The 17,388-nt window shown below is 50.6% G+C and overlaps 1 protein-coding gene across 10 annotated transcripts in view; it reads left to right on the forward strand.

Annotated features, from left to right (window-relative positions):
- The window catches only part of SCARB1 (scavenger receptor class B member 1), a 100,132-nt gene that overhangs the window by 72,198 nt on the left and 10,546 nt on the right, over positions 1-17,388 (forward strand). For all 10 annotated transcript variants that reach the window (XM_049101784.1, XM_049101783.1, XM_035706379.2 and 7 more), the window contains 5 exons: positions 1,475-1,570; positions 3,111-3,226; positions 5,050-5,216; positions 11,277-11,395; positions 15,495-15,568. In XM_049101784.1, coding sequence (XP_048957741.1) covers positions 1,475-1,570; positions 3,111-3,226; positions 5,050-5,216; positions 11,277-11,395; positions 15,495-15,568 — 572 coding nt within the window. The remainder of the gene's footprint in view (positions 1-1,474; positions 1,571-3,110; positions 3,227-5,049; positions 5,217-11,276; positions 11,396-15,494; positions 15,569-17,388) is intronic.

The following is a 17,388-nucleotide window of genomic DNA, read 5'->3' on the forward strand; positions in this document are numbered from 1 at the left end:
AATAACAATAATAATAAAGACTAGCATTTGGAGCTCCTACTGTTTTTCAGGCGCCGCTTAACTGTGTGTATACATTTGCTCTCTTCGCACTCCCAGCGTCTCAGGGCTCCTGTTCTTCCCTTGTAATGGTTTAGGTCTAGGCTCATGAAGCTCAGAATGAATGGGTGACATGACTCAGATCTTAGGAGGCCAGAGCAGGGCTTTAGACCGGGCCCTGCCCTGGAGCCTGTTTGCCTAACTAGTCATTGATTTAGCCACTCAGCTGGTAAACAACCCTATTGAATTCTTAGTGTGTATTCCGTTACACGTTACATGTTACACGGAGGGAGCCGCCTGGGACTCAGGGAATCGGTGCTTCTAGATTTCGCCCTGCAGTCACTCATTTCTTGGTATTTTTTTTTTCTTAAGATTTATTTATTCATTCATTCAGAGAGAGCGAAGAGAGAGGCAGAGACACAGGCAGACATGCAGACACAGGCAGACACAGGCTTCCATGCAGGAAGCCCGATGTGGGACTCGATCCCGGGTCTCCAGGATCACACCCCAGGCTGCAGGCGGCGCTAAACTGCTGCGCCACCGGGGCTGCCCTCTTGGTATTTTTTTTTATGTGTCTCTAATGTTATCAGAGAGAGGCAGAGCCATAGGCAGAGGGAGAAGCAGGCTCCCTGTGGGGAGCCTGATGCAGGACTCGATCCCAGGATCCTGGGATCACGACCTGAGCTGAAGGCAGACGCTCAGCCATTGAGCCACCCAGGCACCTGCTTTGTGTGTCTTTGCAGTAAATTAGACATGTGTTTTGTAGGGAAGAACCTCAGTGCCAAAGCCTGGGCCTTACTATCCAGAACATGTTCAGTAAGTGTAGGATCCTAAATCCACTAGGAGGGACCAGGTCATACTGTGGAGTAAGCAGCCCCAGAATGTCAGTGGCTTGATCCTGGTTCGTATGCCGTGTCAGTGTGGGTGACCAGGAGGCTCTCTGTTCTTTGTGGCCACTCAGGGACTCAGACTGAGGGAGGTCACAGCTAGACATACTTGCACGACCCCTACGCAGCAGCAGAAAGCAGGGTGACAAAAGCATGCCTGAGCTCCTAAAGCTTCCACCCCAGAAAGGGCATGCCCCGCCGCCCCATCTACTTCTGTCTCATTGACTGAAGAGGTCACATGACCATGCTTTATTTTAAGTTGGGGAGGAGGGTGAGGTGGTCATTCTGCTATTCACCTGGGAGAAGGAGACTTTCTGTGAGTTGGGAAAGGAAGATGGGGATGCTTTCAAGGGAGTGCCCCTTCTAGAAAGCCTTCCTCTTCTTGGTCCTCAGGCCCTGGAGATGCAGCACTGAACAAGGTATCAAGGCCTCTGTCCTCTGGGTGCAGTGGGGAATGGCCTCTAAGTGAACGGGTGGGCTTGAGGGCCGGGCCCCAGGGCCTTTGCCCCGTCCTGAGGTTTAAGGATGGTGTTCTCTGTTGTTATCCACAGCTGAACAATTCTGATTCTGGGATCTTCACCGTGTTCACGGGGGTCAAAGACTTCAGCAGGATCCACCTCGTGGACAAGTGGAATGGGCTCAGCAAGGTGAGGGCAGGGCCACCTGGCTGTGCTCCATGTTTGTCTTCAAACTCTGGAGGGTGGTCACATCTGTGATGGAGAAGCTCCCGGAGGTGGGGCATCCCCCATGGTTAAGGCTCGACTAGCTCATCATATGGATGGATGGGTGGGGGATGGAAACTCTACTTAGTTAGCACCTAGTGGGTACCAGGAAGTGAGTTATTACTTTCCTTTTGTTCCTAATTTACAAAATACCTCTAAGGTAACACACTGATGTTGTAACCAGCCATTGCATTAGAAGATATTATTGAGTTAAAAAAAAATCACACTTGAAACACAGGAAGACATTCACATTAAAAAAACAAAACAAGAGGGACAGATCTCATGTCCCCTTTGCACCATGTCTCACACCGGCCATCCTGCTCCCTGGCGCACAGAGGGAACCCAGTGGTGGGCAGTGGTGGGTATGGAATCCTGCCCGCTGGGACCCGTTCCATGCCCGTGTGTGTGCATAGACACATGGTGGATTTGCTGCTTCTTTGAACATGATGAAATCATTCTACGTGCACTGTTCCACAGCTTGATGTTTTCCACCTTAGTTTAAGCTTTTTCTCGTGATGCTTGCACGTGAGTGACAGTACATGGTGCTGCTGGTAGCTACGGAGTGCTCACCACGGTGGCCGCTGCCAGGACCGGGGCTCCGGGGCCCAGTGACACCCCCAGCTGTGCACAGAGTGGCCAGCTCGCCATTTGCAGCCGGCAATAACCATTCCCAGGGGAGCCTCTTTGGCCCCTCTGGCTTGTTTTTTCATTGCACAGATATGTGTGCGCACATGACCAAACTTGCTCTGATGGCAGGGGGAGGGGTGCAGAAAGTGAGAAGTCTGTGGTTTTCTTCCAAGACTCACTTTCCAGAGGGAACTACTGTTTTGAGAGCTCCCCCCACCCCACGGTCCCCAGGGTGGCCATCATTATGATTTTAAATATATTTCTTCCTGTGTCACCTCTTTGCTTTATCTGTTTTTAATTATTATTTTTAAAAGATATTTGAGAGGGAGAGAACATGAGTGGGGGAAGGGGCAGAGGGAGAGGGAGAAGCCAACTCCCCCTGAGCAGAAAGCCCGATGCGGGGATCGATCCCAGGACCCCAGGATCGTGACCTGAGCTGAAGGCAGACGCCTAACCCACTGAGCCCCCCAGGTACCCCCCCCTTTATCTGTTTTTAGGAAGTGTCTAGTGACTCCCTCCTTGAGAGGTGAGGATGCCACCTCTGCTGCCCACAGTGCCCCTTGGAGATGGGGGTGATTTTACAGACGAAGTTACTGAGTTCCCAGCACATTCAGGGTTCCACATTAGTGAGGGGCTGAGGTCAATGCTCCTGGCTGTGTGCACTGCCCTCTCTCGCCTCCCACGCTGCTGGCCTGTTTCCCTGAGGGAACTGGCTCCTGGGACAGAGTGGTCATGTTCACCCTGGGACCCCGGTCTGTGCAGTCACCACCCCACTTTGGGTGTGCAGCAGCACCCAGGAGGGCATTTCTGAGAGCCAGGTCTGAACGCTTCCCTGCAGGTCAACTTCTGGCATTCTGATCAGTGCAACATGATCAACGGGACTTCGGGACAGATGTGGGCACCGTTTATGACTCCTGAGACCTCGCTGGAATTCTACAGCCCTGAGGCCTGCCGGTAGTTGCTGGAATGTTCTGGGGCCTGCTGGGCCTCCCGGGTAGCGGAAATCAGCTTTGTGGGCGCTCACAGCCTAATTGAGTGGCTTTTGGCGTGCAGTTGGGAAGCATTTGGCTCTTTGTTGGCCCTTGGCACTGTCTTGAGTTCTCCTAGGTTACGTCATGAAAAGCCAAAGTGCTTGTGATGCTTTGGCAGGCCCCAGAGAGGCTGCTGGCCATGCAGTGCTTGGTGCAGTGGTGGCGGTGGCGGTGGCAGTGGCAGCAGCAGGAAACCATCAGGTCGTAGAGGGCTGGGATTAGGTGAGCATGGGCTCCCTGTGGCTTCTCTCTGGCTGCCCTCATGTCCATCTGGATGCTGAGACATCTAGATGCCTCCCCTATGGCCCCTGCAGGCTCTAGACTATGGCCTCAGAGGCTTGCTTGGGGTAGTGGCTTCCAGGGGCCCCAGTGTAGGTGAGAAGAGACAGTGGACCCTAGGGCCCACCTCTGGCCACTGCCTGGCACTCTGCTCCATTCAGGCCACTCTGGAAAAATCCTTTACTTGAGATTTACTGATGTGAACTTGGACTCCTCTGCCTTCCCAGCAGACCTCTGTGGCACCTGCTGCATTAGGCAGAGACGGGATGGGCCCAGTTGCTGTTCCTGGGGGATTTATGTTCTGGCAGGGGGACTCAGGCAGACACACCGTGGGGCAGTGTCAGAGAGCCTGAAGGCCTGTGCTGTGTGTATGTTCACTTTTTAAAATTGGAAATTTCATCCCAGAGAAGAGTGGCAAGAGCATGCCATTTCACTCCGTTTTGGGAGTTCTCTTTGGCCCTGTGCGCTCTGTCCCCAGACCTTTGGGGAGTACGTTGGCCATCTCAATACTTTAGTGGGTGTTTTCTAAAAACAAGGGTGTCTTCTTGCGCAACCACATTTCCATCACCAGCACCCTTGTCTGGGCTGGTGCTGTCCAGTCACAACACGGTGTCAGTCCTGTCTATACTCTTAAATTTTCTAGTGGCCATGTTAAAAAAAGTAACAAGAAGTAGGTGAAGTTGATTTTAATGATAGGTTTTATTTGGCCCACGGTATCCAAAATATTACCATTTCGGTGTGTAAACAATATCCACTGTTATTGAGATGTTTTACATTTTTTTTTTTTTTTTGGTATCAAGCTGTAGAAATCTGGAACGTGTTTTATGCTTACAGTGCATCCCACCCAGTGTCGCCCTGTCCAAGGGTCTCCGTGGACAGCAGGAAGGCAGGACGGTTATAATCTGAAGATCCTGTTCATGCTTAGAAGTGGAATAGAGCAGGGTTAATAGGATGAGGGGGCGTGCTGCTGCAGCCTGTGGAGGTGGCTGCTGAATCGCCACCCATGTGGAGAACTGTAGTCTGATGTGTGAGCATCGGGGGAAGGGCAGATAGGGCAGCAGATGCAAAGGCCCGGGGGCAGGAGGAAGGATGTCTGAGCAATCGCCAGGAGGTTCGTGGGGTACAATACAGGGCAGCCAGAGGCTGGACCTCATAGAATCTGTTGAGCCACGGTAGGATGACAGATCTTATTATAGATGAGACGGGAAGCCATTGCCGTTTTAAGTGTTCTTGTTTTAAAGCGCCACCTGCTCTCGGGGAACAGACGAGTGTGGGCAGGGAGGCTGGGAGAGCAAATAGCAGGCTGTTGGCAGTTCCCTGGGGTGGGGGGAGAGCCGGTGGCTGCGGGGACCCGGGGGCTGGCAGCACCGGCGGGGAGAAGTGGCTCGGCTGGGCTTACCTTCAGTAGGACGGGTCTCGCGGCCCGGTTCCCGAGGTCACCCCCACCCCCCAATCTGTCCCCTGCAGGTCCATGAAACTTATCTACAAGGAGTCGGGGACGTTCCAAGGCATCCCCACCTATCGCTTCGTGGCCCCCAGCACCTTATTCGCCAACGGCTCTGTCTACCCGCCCAACGAGGGCTTCTGCCCATGCCTGGAGTCTGGAATTCAGAACGTCAGCACCTGCAGGTTCAGTACGTGCCGTCTCCCACGGGAGGGCAGCGGGCGGGTCTCCTCCCAGGCTGCCACATCTCTGGCCTCTACTCCTGATAATCCCATTAGGCCGGAGATAAGGAAGAGAAGAGAAAAAAAGGCCGTGTAGATTAGTTGCTGTACTAATGAATTCCCACAATCTCAGTGGCCCAGCGACATGAACAACATAAACGTAGCATCTTAAACAGTTCAGAGGTCCGACGCAGGCCTAGGGCCCGGTGTCAGCAGGCCGTGTTCCTTTCCGGAGGTGCAGGGGGCCAGGTGGTGGGCTTTCTGAGGCTGGCCGGGGTTCCCTGGCTCCTGGCCCCGCGTCCGTCCTCACCGCCAGCAACTCCGTGTCTCTCTGATCCCATGTCCGAGGCCCCATCTCTCTCTCCGGTTCTGTCTTCTGGCTTAAAGACCCTGGAGACTATATCCCACCCCTCCCCCCCCCCTACCCCCGGGATAATCCGCTTTTAGAGCCAGCTGATCTGCAGCCTCCATTCCCCCTGCGCTGCTCCCCGTTGCCCAGGGACCTGGTGTGTTCACAGGCTCTGCAGACAGGGACACGGATGGCTCTGGGGAGGCCTCGTCCCGCCTGCCGCCCCAGGATATGTACCTCGAGGATGTGGCTTCGTGGGAGGGGCCCTTCGCTCCCTGTTGGGAGGGAAGGAAGCTGCCACCAGTCGGGCTGTTCCATAAGATCTCGTTGGCCCGTGTGTGGTTGTGGGCTGGAGTGTGAGGCCTCGTGCCAGCGGTGTCATCTGGCGTCACATTTTCAAGCTGTGTGCCAGTCCCCTGGAAGTCCGCCTCAATTGCTCAATTTGGACACCTGGCTGTCACCTCCAGTGCTCCCCCTCGTCCTTGCCCAGCGTATCAGCAAGCCCGTCAGCTCTGTCTGCAAACAAAAGGAGTCCCTACTCCCTCCCGCTACTCTGCCTCCCGTTAGCCCCTCTGTGACATTGCTGTCACCTTACACACCTACTGTTTCCCAGACTGTCCAGTGCCATCACTACCGGCCCTGGTCGGGGGGTGGCTCTGTAAATTGAAATTGGTTTGAATGCAATTAAATTAAAAGGCAGTGCCTTAGTCACACTGGCCACATTTCAAATGATCACCACCCATATGTGCCTAGTGACTTCTGTATGGGACGGCCAGTGCAGAAGGAGGGCATCCTCACCACTGTGGGACCTGTTCCGGAGAGCCGCCCGAGGGACCCTTCTAAAACACGGATTGCCAGCCAACGCTTTGCTTCAAATGTCTTACAGCTCCCCCCACACACATAAAGTGAAGCCCTGACCTGACCGTAGCCTCTGTGCTCTGCAGGATCTGGCCTGTGCCAGCCTCTCGAATATCATTTCTTCCTGTACTCCCCCCATTAACTAGTCTTCAGCCCCCTGCCTTCTCTCTGTTTGTAGACTGTATCAAGTTTGGTCCTAACTCAGGGCCTTTGCATCAACTGTTCCCCCGCCTCAAAAGTTCTTTCCCCAGATATCCATGTGGATTTGTGTGGATTATTCCCTCCCCTCCTTTTGATCTATTCAGAGGCCACCTCCTCCAGGAGGCCTGCTGTGATTTCCCATACTAAAGTTGTCCCTCCTTACCCCTCTGTCCCCTCTATCCCTGCAAGCTGCTGTCTGTCATTTCAGCCTCTGGTGTGTTCTTGCTGCCCATCACTCCCTGAAATCACTGTGTATTTTGTTTTACTTATTTATTGCCTGGGTCCTCCACCAGACTGTAAATGCTGCTGGCAGGGCTCTGTCCTCAGCTTCTAGAATTGTGACCAGTAGGTAGTATTTGAGTGTATGGGTGTGTGTGTGGTTTATCCTGCACTTAAAAAATTGAGGCTCAGGACTGGGACATGCCTGAGTCCCCACGGTTGGTAGGATAAGAAGCCACTCCTCATTTGACTGGGTCTTGCCTTCCGGGGGCCTGTCTGGCTGAAGCCACGTGTCCCACTGGAGATGGGGGTTTGAGAAGGGTAGTTGGCCACAGGGTTGTCCGGTTGGATGACTCCCAATGTTCAAGCAGAATGGGGTGCTCTGTAAGGTGAAGGGTTTGGAGCTGGGGTCTGGAGGTGCCCTCTCTGTCATGGACTTGTGTGACCTATCTGGCCTCACCCTCTGTTTCATGCTTCCCTTCCTGGTGTCTGTGGGAATTTCTGCTTGTGGGATGGGGTGACAGAGACCTGCTGGGCTGTGTGCTACTGCTGCTGTGGCAGGTGACAGCCGCAGCAACCTAAGCCGTTAGGAGCACTCCATGGCTTGTGTGATTAAAGATCCCAGAGTAGGGATGCCTGGGTGGCTCAGTGGTTGAGCGTCTACGCCTTTGGCTTGGGTTGTGATCCTGGGGTCCTGGGGTCGAGTCCCATGGCCAGCTATGAGCCAATTACCAAGTCACACACTCAGCCCCTGACTCCATGGGTGGGACCAGCCCTGGCATAGCGTGGGAGGGGACAGTGGGTTCCAGAGCTGGGATGTGGGTTCCAGGAGAAAGGGTGGGTGCCAGGCAGGCATGGGCTATATAGGTCCATCCACGTCAGAGGGCTAGGGACGAGGTCTGCACTGCCCCATCTTAGCACATCTGCCAGAATAACCTCAGAAGTGCAAGGGAATTTTATTTTTTATTTATTTATTTATTTGTTTTTTAAAGATCTATATATTTATTTTAGAGGGAGCAGGGGTGCGGAGGGACAGGGGGGAATGAGAGACTGCTACAAGCAGATTCTGTGCTGAGCGCCAAGCCTGACGTGAAGCTCGATCTCACAACCCTGAGATCACGACCTGAGCCGAAGTCTAGAGTCAGATGTCCACCTGACTGAGCCACTCAGGCACCCCTAGAAATGCAAAGGAATTTTAAACTATCTATGTAAATAAAATATTCTTTTTTTAATGTTGAAATAAACATGGGTGCAGAGGGTTGCCCAAAGGATGTGTGCAGGTTGAAATTCCACAAAACGCACACGCTGCTGTAACTAGCACTCGGATCGTGAAGCAGAACAGGAGTGGCCCCCCAGCAGCCCCCGGGCCCCTTCCCAGCACTGGCACGACGTCCAGCAGCACAGCTTTACTTGCCTCTGGTCTTTAGGTGAACAGGATCATACGGTGAACACTGCATTTGTCTCTCTTTCTGGCCTCTTCCACCCATTATTGTGTTGGTGGGGTCTGTCCGCATTGGGTGTTGTGGGCACCCTCTTCCTCATTGGATGATGTGCCACCGAGGGAGCGCACCATCGTGTCCTTACCCGTTCAGCCATTCACGGGCATCGGTGCTGCTGCCTTCTGACCATTAGCCCAGTGCTGCTGGGAACTTCCTGCCCGTGTCTTTCAGCACACTTCTGTCTGCATTTCTCTAACCTTTTGTCTGATGATAAGAAATACCAAACATTTCCCTTTTACGGCCTTGAACATTTCTTGGACCTGGAGGACTCTCACTCCTCAAACTTCCGTGCTGCTCGAGGCCCTCAGACCTGTTCATCAGACCTCTTCGTCGTAATCTGTGGTGACCCTGGGCAATGAGGTCTAGCTGGGCGAGCCATAAAGCTATAAATTAATGGCCACTTAATCCCTGTGCCGTTTGGAAATAAAATATAAAGGAATGCACACGTGCATGCTTGCTGGGAAGATGGGGAGCCTGGCTTGCTGTTAAAAGAACAAGCCTGCTTACTATCTGAAGCAAGAATTGTGTCATGGACGTTGGTCTGACCCATGTCAGGTGCCTCCGGCCTCCTTTGAGATTTACCGCCTTCAAGGGCCTGGTGTGGTGACCACTGCCCTTAGACGGTCTCAGTGTTGCCATCTGTAAACACGGGGCTCCTCGTGTTCGCTCTGGTGGTCTCTTTTCACAGCAGAGGTGGGAGGGTAAGGAAGGAGGGTTTCCAAATGATAGGGCGTTGTATCTGGGGTACTCAAGGCAGCTTCGAGGCTCCGAGGAGATGGCTTAAAATAACATTAACTGATTTGGGAGAGAGGGTTAGTGAGAGAGTCGCTGTTGGTGTAAGAGGCCTTCCCAGCACCTATCTTTCTTTTTAAAAGATTTTTATTTTTTTTAAATTTTTTACTATTTTTAAAAGATTTTATTTAAAAACATTTTAAAAATTATTTTTTAAAGATTTTATTTTTTTTTTAAAGATTTTATTTATTTGAGAGAAAGAGCAGAGTGAGAGAGTGACCATAAGCAGGGGGAGAGGCAGAGGGAGAGAGAAGGCAGGCTCCCTGCTGAGCAGGGCGTCTGAAACAGAGCTCAATCCCAAGACCTGGGATCATGACCTGAACCGAAGGCAGATGCTTCACCGACTGAGCCACCCAGACTCAGCATTGATTTTGATTTTTAAGTAATCTCTGCATCCAGCATGGGGCTTGAACCTGCAGCTCCAAGATCAAGAGTCACAAGCTCCATCGACTGAGTGAGCCTGGTGCTCCCTGTCTTTCCTTTGAATCGAAAAGAGCAGGTCTCAGGCTCAAAGCCCCCATGCAGGCAACGGTATCTAGTTAGAATGTGCAACCTTCATTGTTTCTATTGTATTTCTTCCTATATTTGCTGTCTTATTGTGGCAAGTGTCTGTCAGTTATGGCTCAGATAGAAAGCCCTGCCTTAAAATATAGCTATTTAAATAATGGCATTTGGGTCAGAGCTGCACATTATATAATCGTGCAGGGGGACCCAGATATGGCAAAATTGAAGAGGTACTTGGCTGAATGAATCAATGTTGAGAAACACGAAGGCAATGAATGTAAAAGCATCCCGGGAAAGATAAAATCAGGCAGCAATGAAATGCCATCTTTTATTTCAGACTGATAGTTGGCCTTGCTAAGTGGAAGGAATCTAGATATTTGAGGCTGCCAGATACACATAACACAAATGGTGGTCACCTAGTAGGTGGTGGACGTGCTGTTGGTTTTACAGAGGAGACCTTGTGAGTTTTATTGTTGTTTTTTCCTTTTTTTTATATTGAGGTATAAAGTTCATATAACATAAAATTAACCATTTTTAAATTATGTACAGTTCAGTGGCGTTTAATACATTTACAAGATTGTGCATCTACTGTCTCTGTCTAGTACCAGAACATTCTTATCCTCCCAGAAGGAGACCCCATACCCTTTAGCAGTCACTCCCCATCTCCCATCCCCTAGTCCCTGGCTAGCACGATGTGTGGTGTTCTGTCTCTAGGATTTGTCTGTTCTGGATCCTCTTGGGTTTTCTGGGAGAGGCTCATTCTTTTCCTCGTTAACTCATTGTCCATCAGGCCTGTTAGACGTTATCCTGAGCACACGAGGATGCGCTGGCGTTTGCCTTGTGCGATCAGTTGATGGAGAGGTTTGTTTGGCTTCACGTTTCTGGGTGTGAATTGCTCACACAGAAGGGCCTGAGTCAGTCCTTATTCACACTTGCGTCCATCCAGTAGACTGGCTGCTGGGAGAGAAGGAGCAAAGCAGGTGTGTCTTCTCCCTTCCCATGGATGATAGGGAGACCTGGCTGCAGGCATTCACACCTCAGCGCCTCTGGCGGCTGCCGCATTGCCTACAGAAGACAGTCCAGGCTGCTTGGCTTGGCCATCAAGATGCCCCTCCCCCACCCAAGTTCGGATCTGGCCTCAACTTACCTTTCTGTCCTCATCTCCCATAATTCGCCTCCATGTACTGTCTGCTCCACGTGCCCTGTGCATTTTCCCATCTCCCTGCCTTTGCTTCTGCCATACTTTCCACCTGAAATGTTATTCTGTGGCCTTCCCTGTCTGGCATATTTTCACCATCCTCACTTCTTTCCTGTGATCTCCCCCACCCGAATCAGCAGCTCCTCTGTTATCATTCCTGTGGTACAGAGCTTGTCCATTCCTCATGGGGGGCATCTCTCGGGCCCTTGGTAGACATTTACAGACTGGGTGAGGGAATCCTCTCTGTCTAGGTATTGTTGTTTGCATCTTGCCATCATCTGGATGTTCTGCAGGCGGTGGTCCTCTTTAACTTCCTGTGCATCCCCAGGGCCTGGCACAATGCAGGCCTCTGGATGTGCCAAGGCTCTCCCTTGTCTGATGACCCCTCCCCCTCCCCTCTGCCTTCTAGATGCGCCCTTGTTTCTCTCCCACCCTCACTTCTACAATGCTGACCCGATGCTGGCAGAGGCAGTGCTTGGCCTCCACCCCAACCAAGAGGAGCATTCCTTATTCCTGGACATCCACCCGGTGAGCCCCTGCTTGTCAACCTGTGGAGGGTAGTGGGTGATTTCTGATTGGTGCCTACTTGGACCCCAGGCACTGAGCTCTTCTAGGGTGGGGGTGATGGGAAGCCTGGCTTTCCTTGGAATTGATTGCTACTAGAATATCAAGCCATTAGAGGTCCCTACTTTGCCCTGACTCCATAGTTCAAGGGGTTCATTATCTCTGTACAGGTAATTGTCTTTATAAAAGGACCATAAGACAGTAAATTAATTAGAATTATCAGTCTGCAAATTAGTGAGAGGAGCCCTCTGGCTGTGCCAACATATCAAAAAGATATAGGTCCCGACAAGAGCCTGGAATAACTTGCAAATAAATTGGGTTCTGGGGAATTTGTCCTCTGTGACATTCTGTCTACAGGTGGGGACCAAGCAGGTAGCAGACCCATACATGTGGCCCTCCCGTGGGCCTATCTGTACCTGGGTGTCTTACCTCTTAGTATCTCTGTCACTGTAAAATGTGCCCATTTAGAGTTACTGGCTTTTGCTGTTGATTAAAAAATCCTATGGGCTTCTTTTCAAGATTTTATTTATTCATAAGAGGGGCAGAGAGAGGGGCAGAGACACACTGTGGCAGAGGGAGAAGCAGGGTCCCTGCAGGGTGCCTGATCAGGACTTGATCCCAGGACCCTGGGATCACGACCTGAGCCGAAGGCAGATGGTCAACCACTGAGCCACCCAGGCATCCCATTCCTATGGTTTTCTTTTCTTTTCTTTTCTTTTCTTTTCTTTTCTTTTCTTTTCTTTTCTTTTCTTTTCTTTTCTTTTCTTTTCTTTTTTCTTTTCTTTCTTCTTTTCTTTCTTTTCTTTTCCTTTCCTTTCCTTTCCTTTCCTTTCCTTTCCTTTCCTTTCCTTTCCTTTCCTTTCCTTTCCTTTCCTTTTCTTTTCTTTTCTTTCTTTTTTTTCTTTCTTTTCTTTCTTTCTTCAAGAGAGACACAGAGAGGGAGGCAAAGGCATAGGCAGAGGAAGAAGCAGGCTCCATTCAGGGAGCCCAATATGGGATTTGATCCTGGGACTCCAGGATCACCCCCTGAGCTGAAGGCAAGCTCTAAACTGCTGAGCCACGCAGGCATCCGCCAGTCCTATGGTTTTCTGTTTCGTGTGTGGCCACACAGGCTTTTGCTGAGCTCTTCTGCTGGATACTGTTCCATGTTGTTCCTCTGTGGACTCAGATCTTCTGGGCTCCTGACTCGACCCACCGGCCCCTGCAACTCCACGCTCTCCCTCTCTCTCTTTTCACTAAAATCCAGACTAGTTAAGTCAATTGTGACCACACACACTTCACATCCAGCAAATACTGCTCGCATACTCATGGTGCTGACACGAGGCAGAAATTTTCACACGCAGTAACTCTGTAAATATTCACAATTATTTAGGAAGGGGTGAGCACTGCTACTCCTGTTGTGCAGATGGGGAAGCTGTGGTCCAGATAGGTCAAGTGATACAACTTGTAAATGGGATTTTTGGCTCCACAGAGGAAAGGTCCATTCTGTCTTGCTCATTGCCTGGATTCCAGCCGTTAGCACAGAGGCACTAGTATCTCAGTGGGTATGGGTTTATAAAATGACAGAGTAAGTGAGGGACAAAGCTGAATTCAGACAATTCAAACAAATAATTCAAAGCTAAATTCTGATGTCCCCACCTCATGTCCTCTGCTAATATCTAGTTAATTTTAATGAGATTGTTATTAATTAAATTGATAGCAATTAATACAACTGTGTTCTGTGTTCCAAATTAAGTTCATTTGTTATTGCTAGAAATGTTAAGGCTTTTCCATGTTGTCTTAACATTTTAACCGGTTTTTAAGTTTTTTGTTATAAAGCTAAGTTGACTGTTCACCTGTTTCTTTTTTAGTTGATTTATTTAATTAATTGATTTTTTAAAAGATTTATTTATTTGAGAGAGAGTGAGTGTGCACCGGTGTGAGGTGGGGGAGGGGCAGAGGAAAGAATCTCCAGCAGACTCCCTGCTGAGTGTGGAGCCCTATGCGGGGCTCAATCCCATGACCCTGACTGATATCATGACCTGAAATTAAGTCGAATGCTTAACCGATGAGCTGCCCAGGCGTCCCTGGTTCCTTTATTTTACTGCCCCCTCCCTCTCTCTGCCAGCTTCTGGGGGAATCCAGCAAGAACATGACTGGATTCTCACCCATGACTTTTATTCTAGTGCATGTCTTTCGCTTCTCCCCCCATGTTGGGGAACAGGTGGCTAAGATTGGGGAACCAGACAGATGCCAGTAGGTGTTTTGTTGCAGCCACAGTATAAACTGGCTTATTCTTTGGATTTGGGTCCGCTGGAGGCGCACAGGGAAAGGAAATGGCCTTTTGATTTTTGGTTGTTGATTTTGGGGGAGGAAGGGCATGGGACCAGTTTGCTGCCTGAGCAGCGTTAGCCTGGAAAACAGAATACCTGTTGGAATTGCTTTCCTGGTGGCTGCTTTTCTGCTCCTGCATCCAGGAAGGGTGTGGTAAAGGGAGTGTGTTCATGGTCCCATGTCTTGGTTCTGTAAAGTGCTGGGAATGGGTGGGGTTTTGCCCCCTAAGAAGGGGCCCCACAGCATTTGGAGGAGCAGGGGCCAAGGAGAGAAGGAAACGAATTTCCTGGGGAAGGAAGTGGCCCGGGGAAGGTGGGGGGACCTCCGAATATAAAGTCTGTTCTAGAAAGCAGGGTTGGGGGGGCGGGTTATGTCAGGGTCTCTAAGGCCACCCTCAAATTTGATGATTTGCTAGGTGGACTCCCAGGGCTCAGCATATAGTAGAAATAATAGCTGTAATTTATTTCAGGGAAAAGACAAAAGCACAAAGCAAAGGGAAAGGGCACCTGGGGTGAAACCAAGGGGTGGAGGCAACCAAACCAGGTACAGGGCCCTCTCCCATGGAGGGCACACAGGACACACTTAATTCCCCCAGCAGTGAGCTGTGTCACCTCCCAGGGGAGCCCATTACTGACTCAGTGCCCAGGGTGTTTACTGGGGGCTGCTCACACTGGCTCCCACTGCCTGGTACCTACCAAACTTCCAGACTCCCCACGGGAAAGCTGATGGCCAGCATAAATCATGCTGTGTGTACAAACAATCCAGGCGCAGTGAGCCCCCCCTTATCAGTTAGGGAACGGGTGGGGGGGCCCTCCCGAAGTCAAGCCAGCCACTGGCCAGCCTGGCCAACAGGCTTCTCCAGGAGTGCAGCCTTGGGCTTGCTATGTTAACACGTTACCACACAGGACGGACTTACTCCCATCCCTCCAGGTTCTTGGGTTCAAGCTCTCCCCCATCCAAGGAGCACGGCCTTTGCCCCGTCCCGCTGTGCCACCCAGGCCCACGAGGCCTGCTTATCAAGGAAGATAACGTCCTTTCCCACCCACGTACGTGGTCATCGAACAAGCATTTACGGTTCTGAGACTGGCACCTTATTTTGCCGTGCAGAAATTCTGGGAGCTGGTGGGGGCAATTAGCTCCTTTTGCTAATGAGGATGAGGAAACGGGCCTCCGTGGAGAAGCAGCAGCTGTGGCCTCCCTGACCTCAAACCTTGGTTCCTTCCTGCTTCGGGAGCCACCCCTCTGAGCTTGGTTATATGTGTATGTCACCTCTCCTGCTATTTTTGTATGCAAAAAAATTATCCAAAAAAAAAAAAAAGTAGGTTTCCGCCACAAAGGAAGTTTGTTGTCACTGCCTCGAACTTGGAAATTAAAAAGTTCTTGAGAAAAAAGCAAAAGGCAACCATAAAATTAGACATGAAGGACCAATACACAAGGTTTGAGACAGGAAAAGTTGAAAAGTTGTGTGAATCCGGAGGAGAGTGACTTTTTCCACATGCAAATCTATTTTGTTTAGCTTAGCTGATGGACCGGGGGAGGAGGGTGAGTGCAGAAATGACATTCTACACCTGGGGAAGCCCGTGCACGGAAGAGGGAAGTGTGTGTTTGCCTGGAAGGGCTTGGAGTCAGGGGGTGGGGTGGGGAGGTGGGGGGAAGGCCCCTGTACCCACTGTCTGGAGCAGGGACAGGTGTCTGGAGTGTCCCCGGTGCTCCAGCGAGCGCAGGCCCCTCTCTGTGCTTGCCGCCACAGGTCACTGGGATCCCCATGAACTGCTCCGTGAAACTGCAGCTGAGCCTGTATATCAAGGCCATTAAAGGCATCGGGTAAGTGACCGTGGGGGCTGGGGCCGGGATCCCAGGGACGGGGGTCTCCCGAGGGACAAGCTAATGGGGAGGGAGATGGTCCTCCTGCATGTGGAGTCTGCTCCCTGCCCTGAAATCCTGGTTTTCTCTCTTAACATCTGTCTCCCAAATTCACCAGACCCTTGCATCCAAGTGGTTTCCCATTCAACAGAAAATTGGAAAAAAACAAAAAACAAAAAACAATCCTGGCAAAGCAAGTATTTGAACATGGAAACATACCAAATAGCATTTTAAAGTGTGACTCTTCACTTTATAGAAGACATTTTTTTAAGCCTTGATTTTGTTTTTGTTGTTGTTTGTTTTGGATAGCGAGCTTACGGAGATATAATTCACATACCATAAAAGCACCCTTTGAAAAGGTACATTTCAGGGTGATGGGACTAAGGAGGATACATGATGAGATGAACAGTGGGGGTTATACTATATATGTTGGCAATTTGAATTTATTTATTTTTTTTTTTAATTTTTTTTTTTTTATTTTTTTATTTATGATAGTCACAGAGAGAGAGAGGCGCAGAGACACAGGCAGAGGGAGAAACAGGCTCCATGCACCGGGAGCCCGATGTGGGATTCGATCCCGGGTCTCCAGGATCGCGCCCTGGGCCAAAGGCAGGCGCCAAACCGCTGCGCCACCCAGGGATCCCCGGCAATTTGAATTTAAATCAAATATAAAAAAAGAAAAAAGGTACACTTCAGTGATTTGTAGCATATTCAGAGTTGTGCAGCCATTGCTCTGTCAAGTTTAGAACGTTTCCATCACCCCCAAAGACACCTGTCCCTGTTAGCAGCCATTGCCCCTCCCCTTCCCCCAGCCCCTGGCAACCCCTTGTCTACTTTCTGTCTATGGATTTGCCTGTTCTGGACACTTCCTATAAAGAGGATCATATAGTAATGACCTTCTGTGTCCAGCTTCTCACTCAGCATCATGCTTGCAAGGCTCATCCATGTTGTAGCAGCTTCTTCCTTTTTATGGCCAAATCTTATTCCATTGTCTGCAGTGGGCATGTTTCATTTATCAGCTGATGGATATTTGGGATTTTCTTGTTTTGGGCCATCATGAGCAATGCCTGCTCTGAGCATGCAGGTATACATTTCTGTGTGGATGCGTGCTTTCATTTCTTTTGGGTAGATGCCTTGGAGCAAAATTGCTGCATCAGAGAGAAACTCCACGTTTAGGCGTTGGAGGGGCTGCTGGGCTGTTGTGTACAGCAGCTGCCTCGTTGACCTTCCCGCCAGCAGTGTGGGAGCGCTCCAACCTCCATGTCCTCGTCAGCTCTTGTCAGAGCGTGGTGTTGTGATGGAGCTGGGCGAGACGGTGCACTGACTTAGTCATTATGGTAGCATCTGGGTTCTGGTTTTTGTCTTTTTTTTTTTTTTAAAGCATATTTGAAATAGTTTCATTAAAAAAATTTCCCTAGGAAGAATTTCTGGGCTGCAGGAATGTGAGCATCTCTTCAGCTTTGTAAAATGCCTTTCAGCTGGAAAGAATACGCGCCTCTCTTTTGCTCCCACCCTGGCTTTTAAGTTGTGCATTGTGAGGCTGTCAGAGGGTTTGCTCGTGGAAGATTTGTGGGTGGTCAAACGCCCTGCCACCAGGCATCTGCCACCCAGCCTCGGGCTTTGGGGCCCACACCACTTCATGGGGGCAGGAGGCAGCAGGTGACTGGGAAGAGCTGGGCAGACTGGGTGGGGAGGGCACCAAGGGCTAGCCCCTGCCTGCATCAGGGAGCTCATGCCTGCTGCCGCCCCATCCGATGCATCTTCAAATGCATTTTTCAAAA

The sequence above is a fragment of the Canis lupus genome, chromosome 26 (assembly GCF_003254725.2).
Source record: "Canis lupus dingo isolate Sandy chromosome 26, ASM325472v2, whole genome shotgun sequence".
NCBI classification, from domain to species: domain Eukaryota; kingdom Metazoa; phylum Chordata; class Mammalia; order Carnivora; family Canidae; genus Canis; species Canis lupus.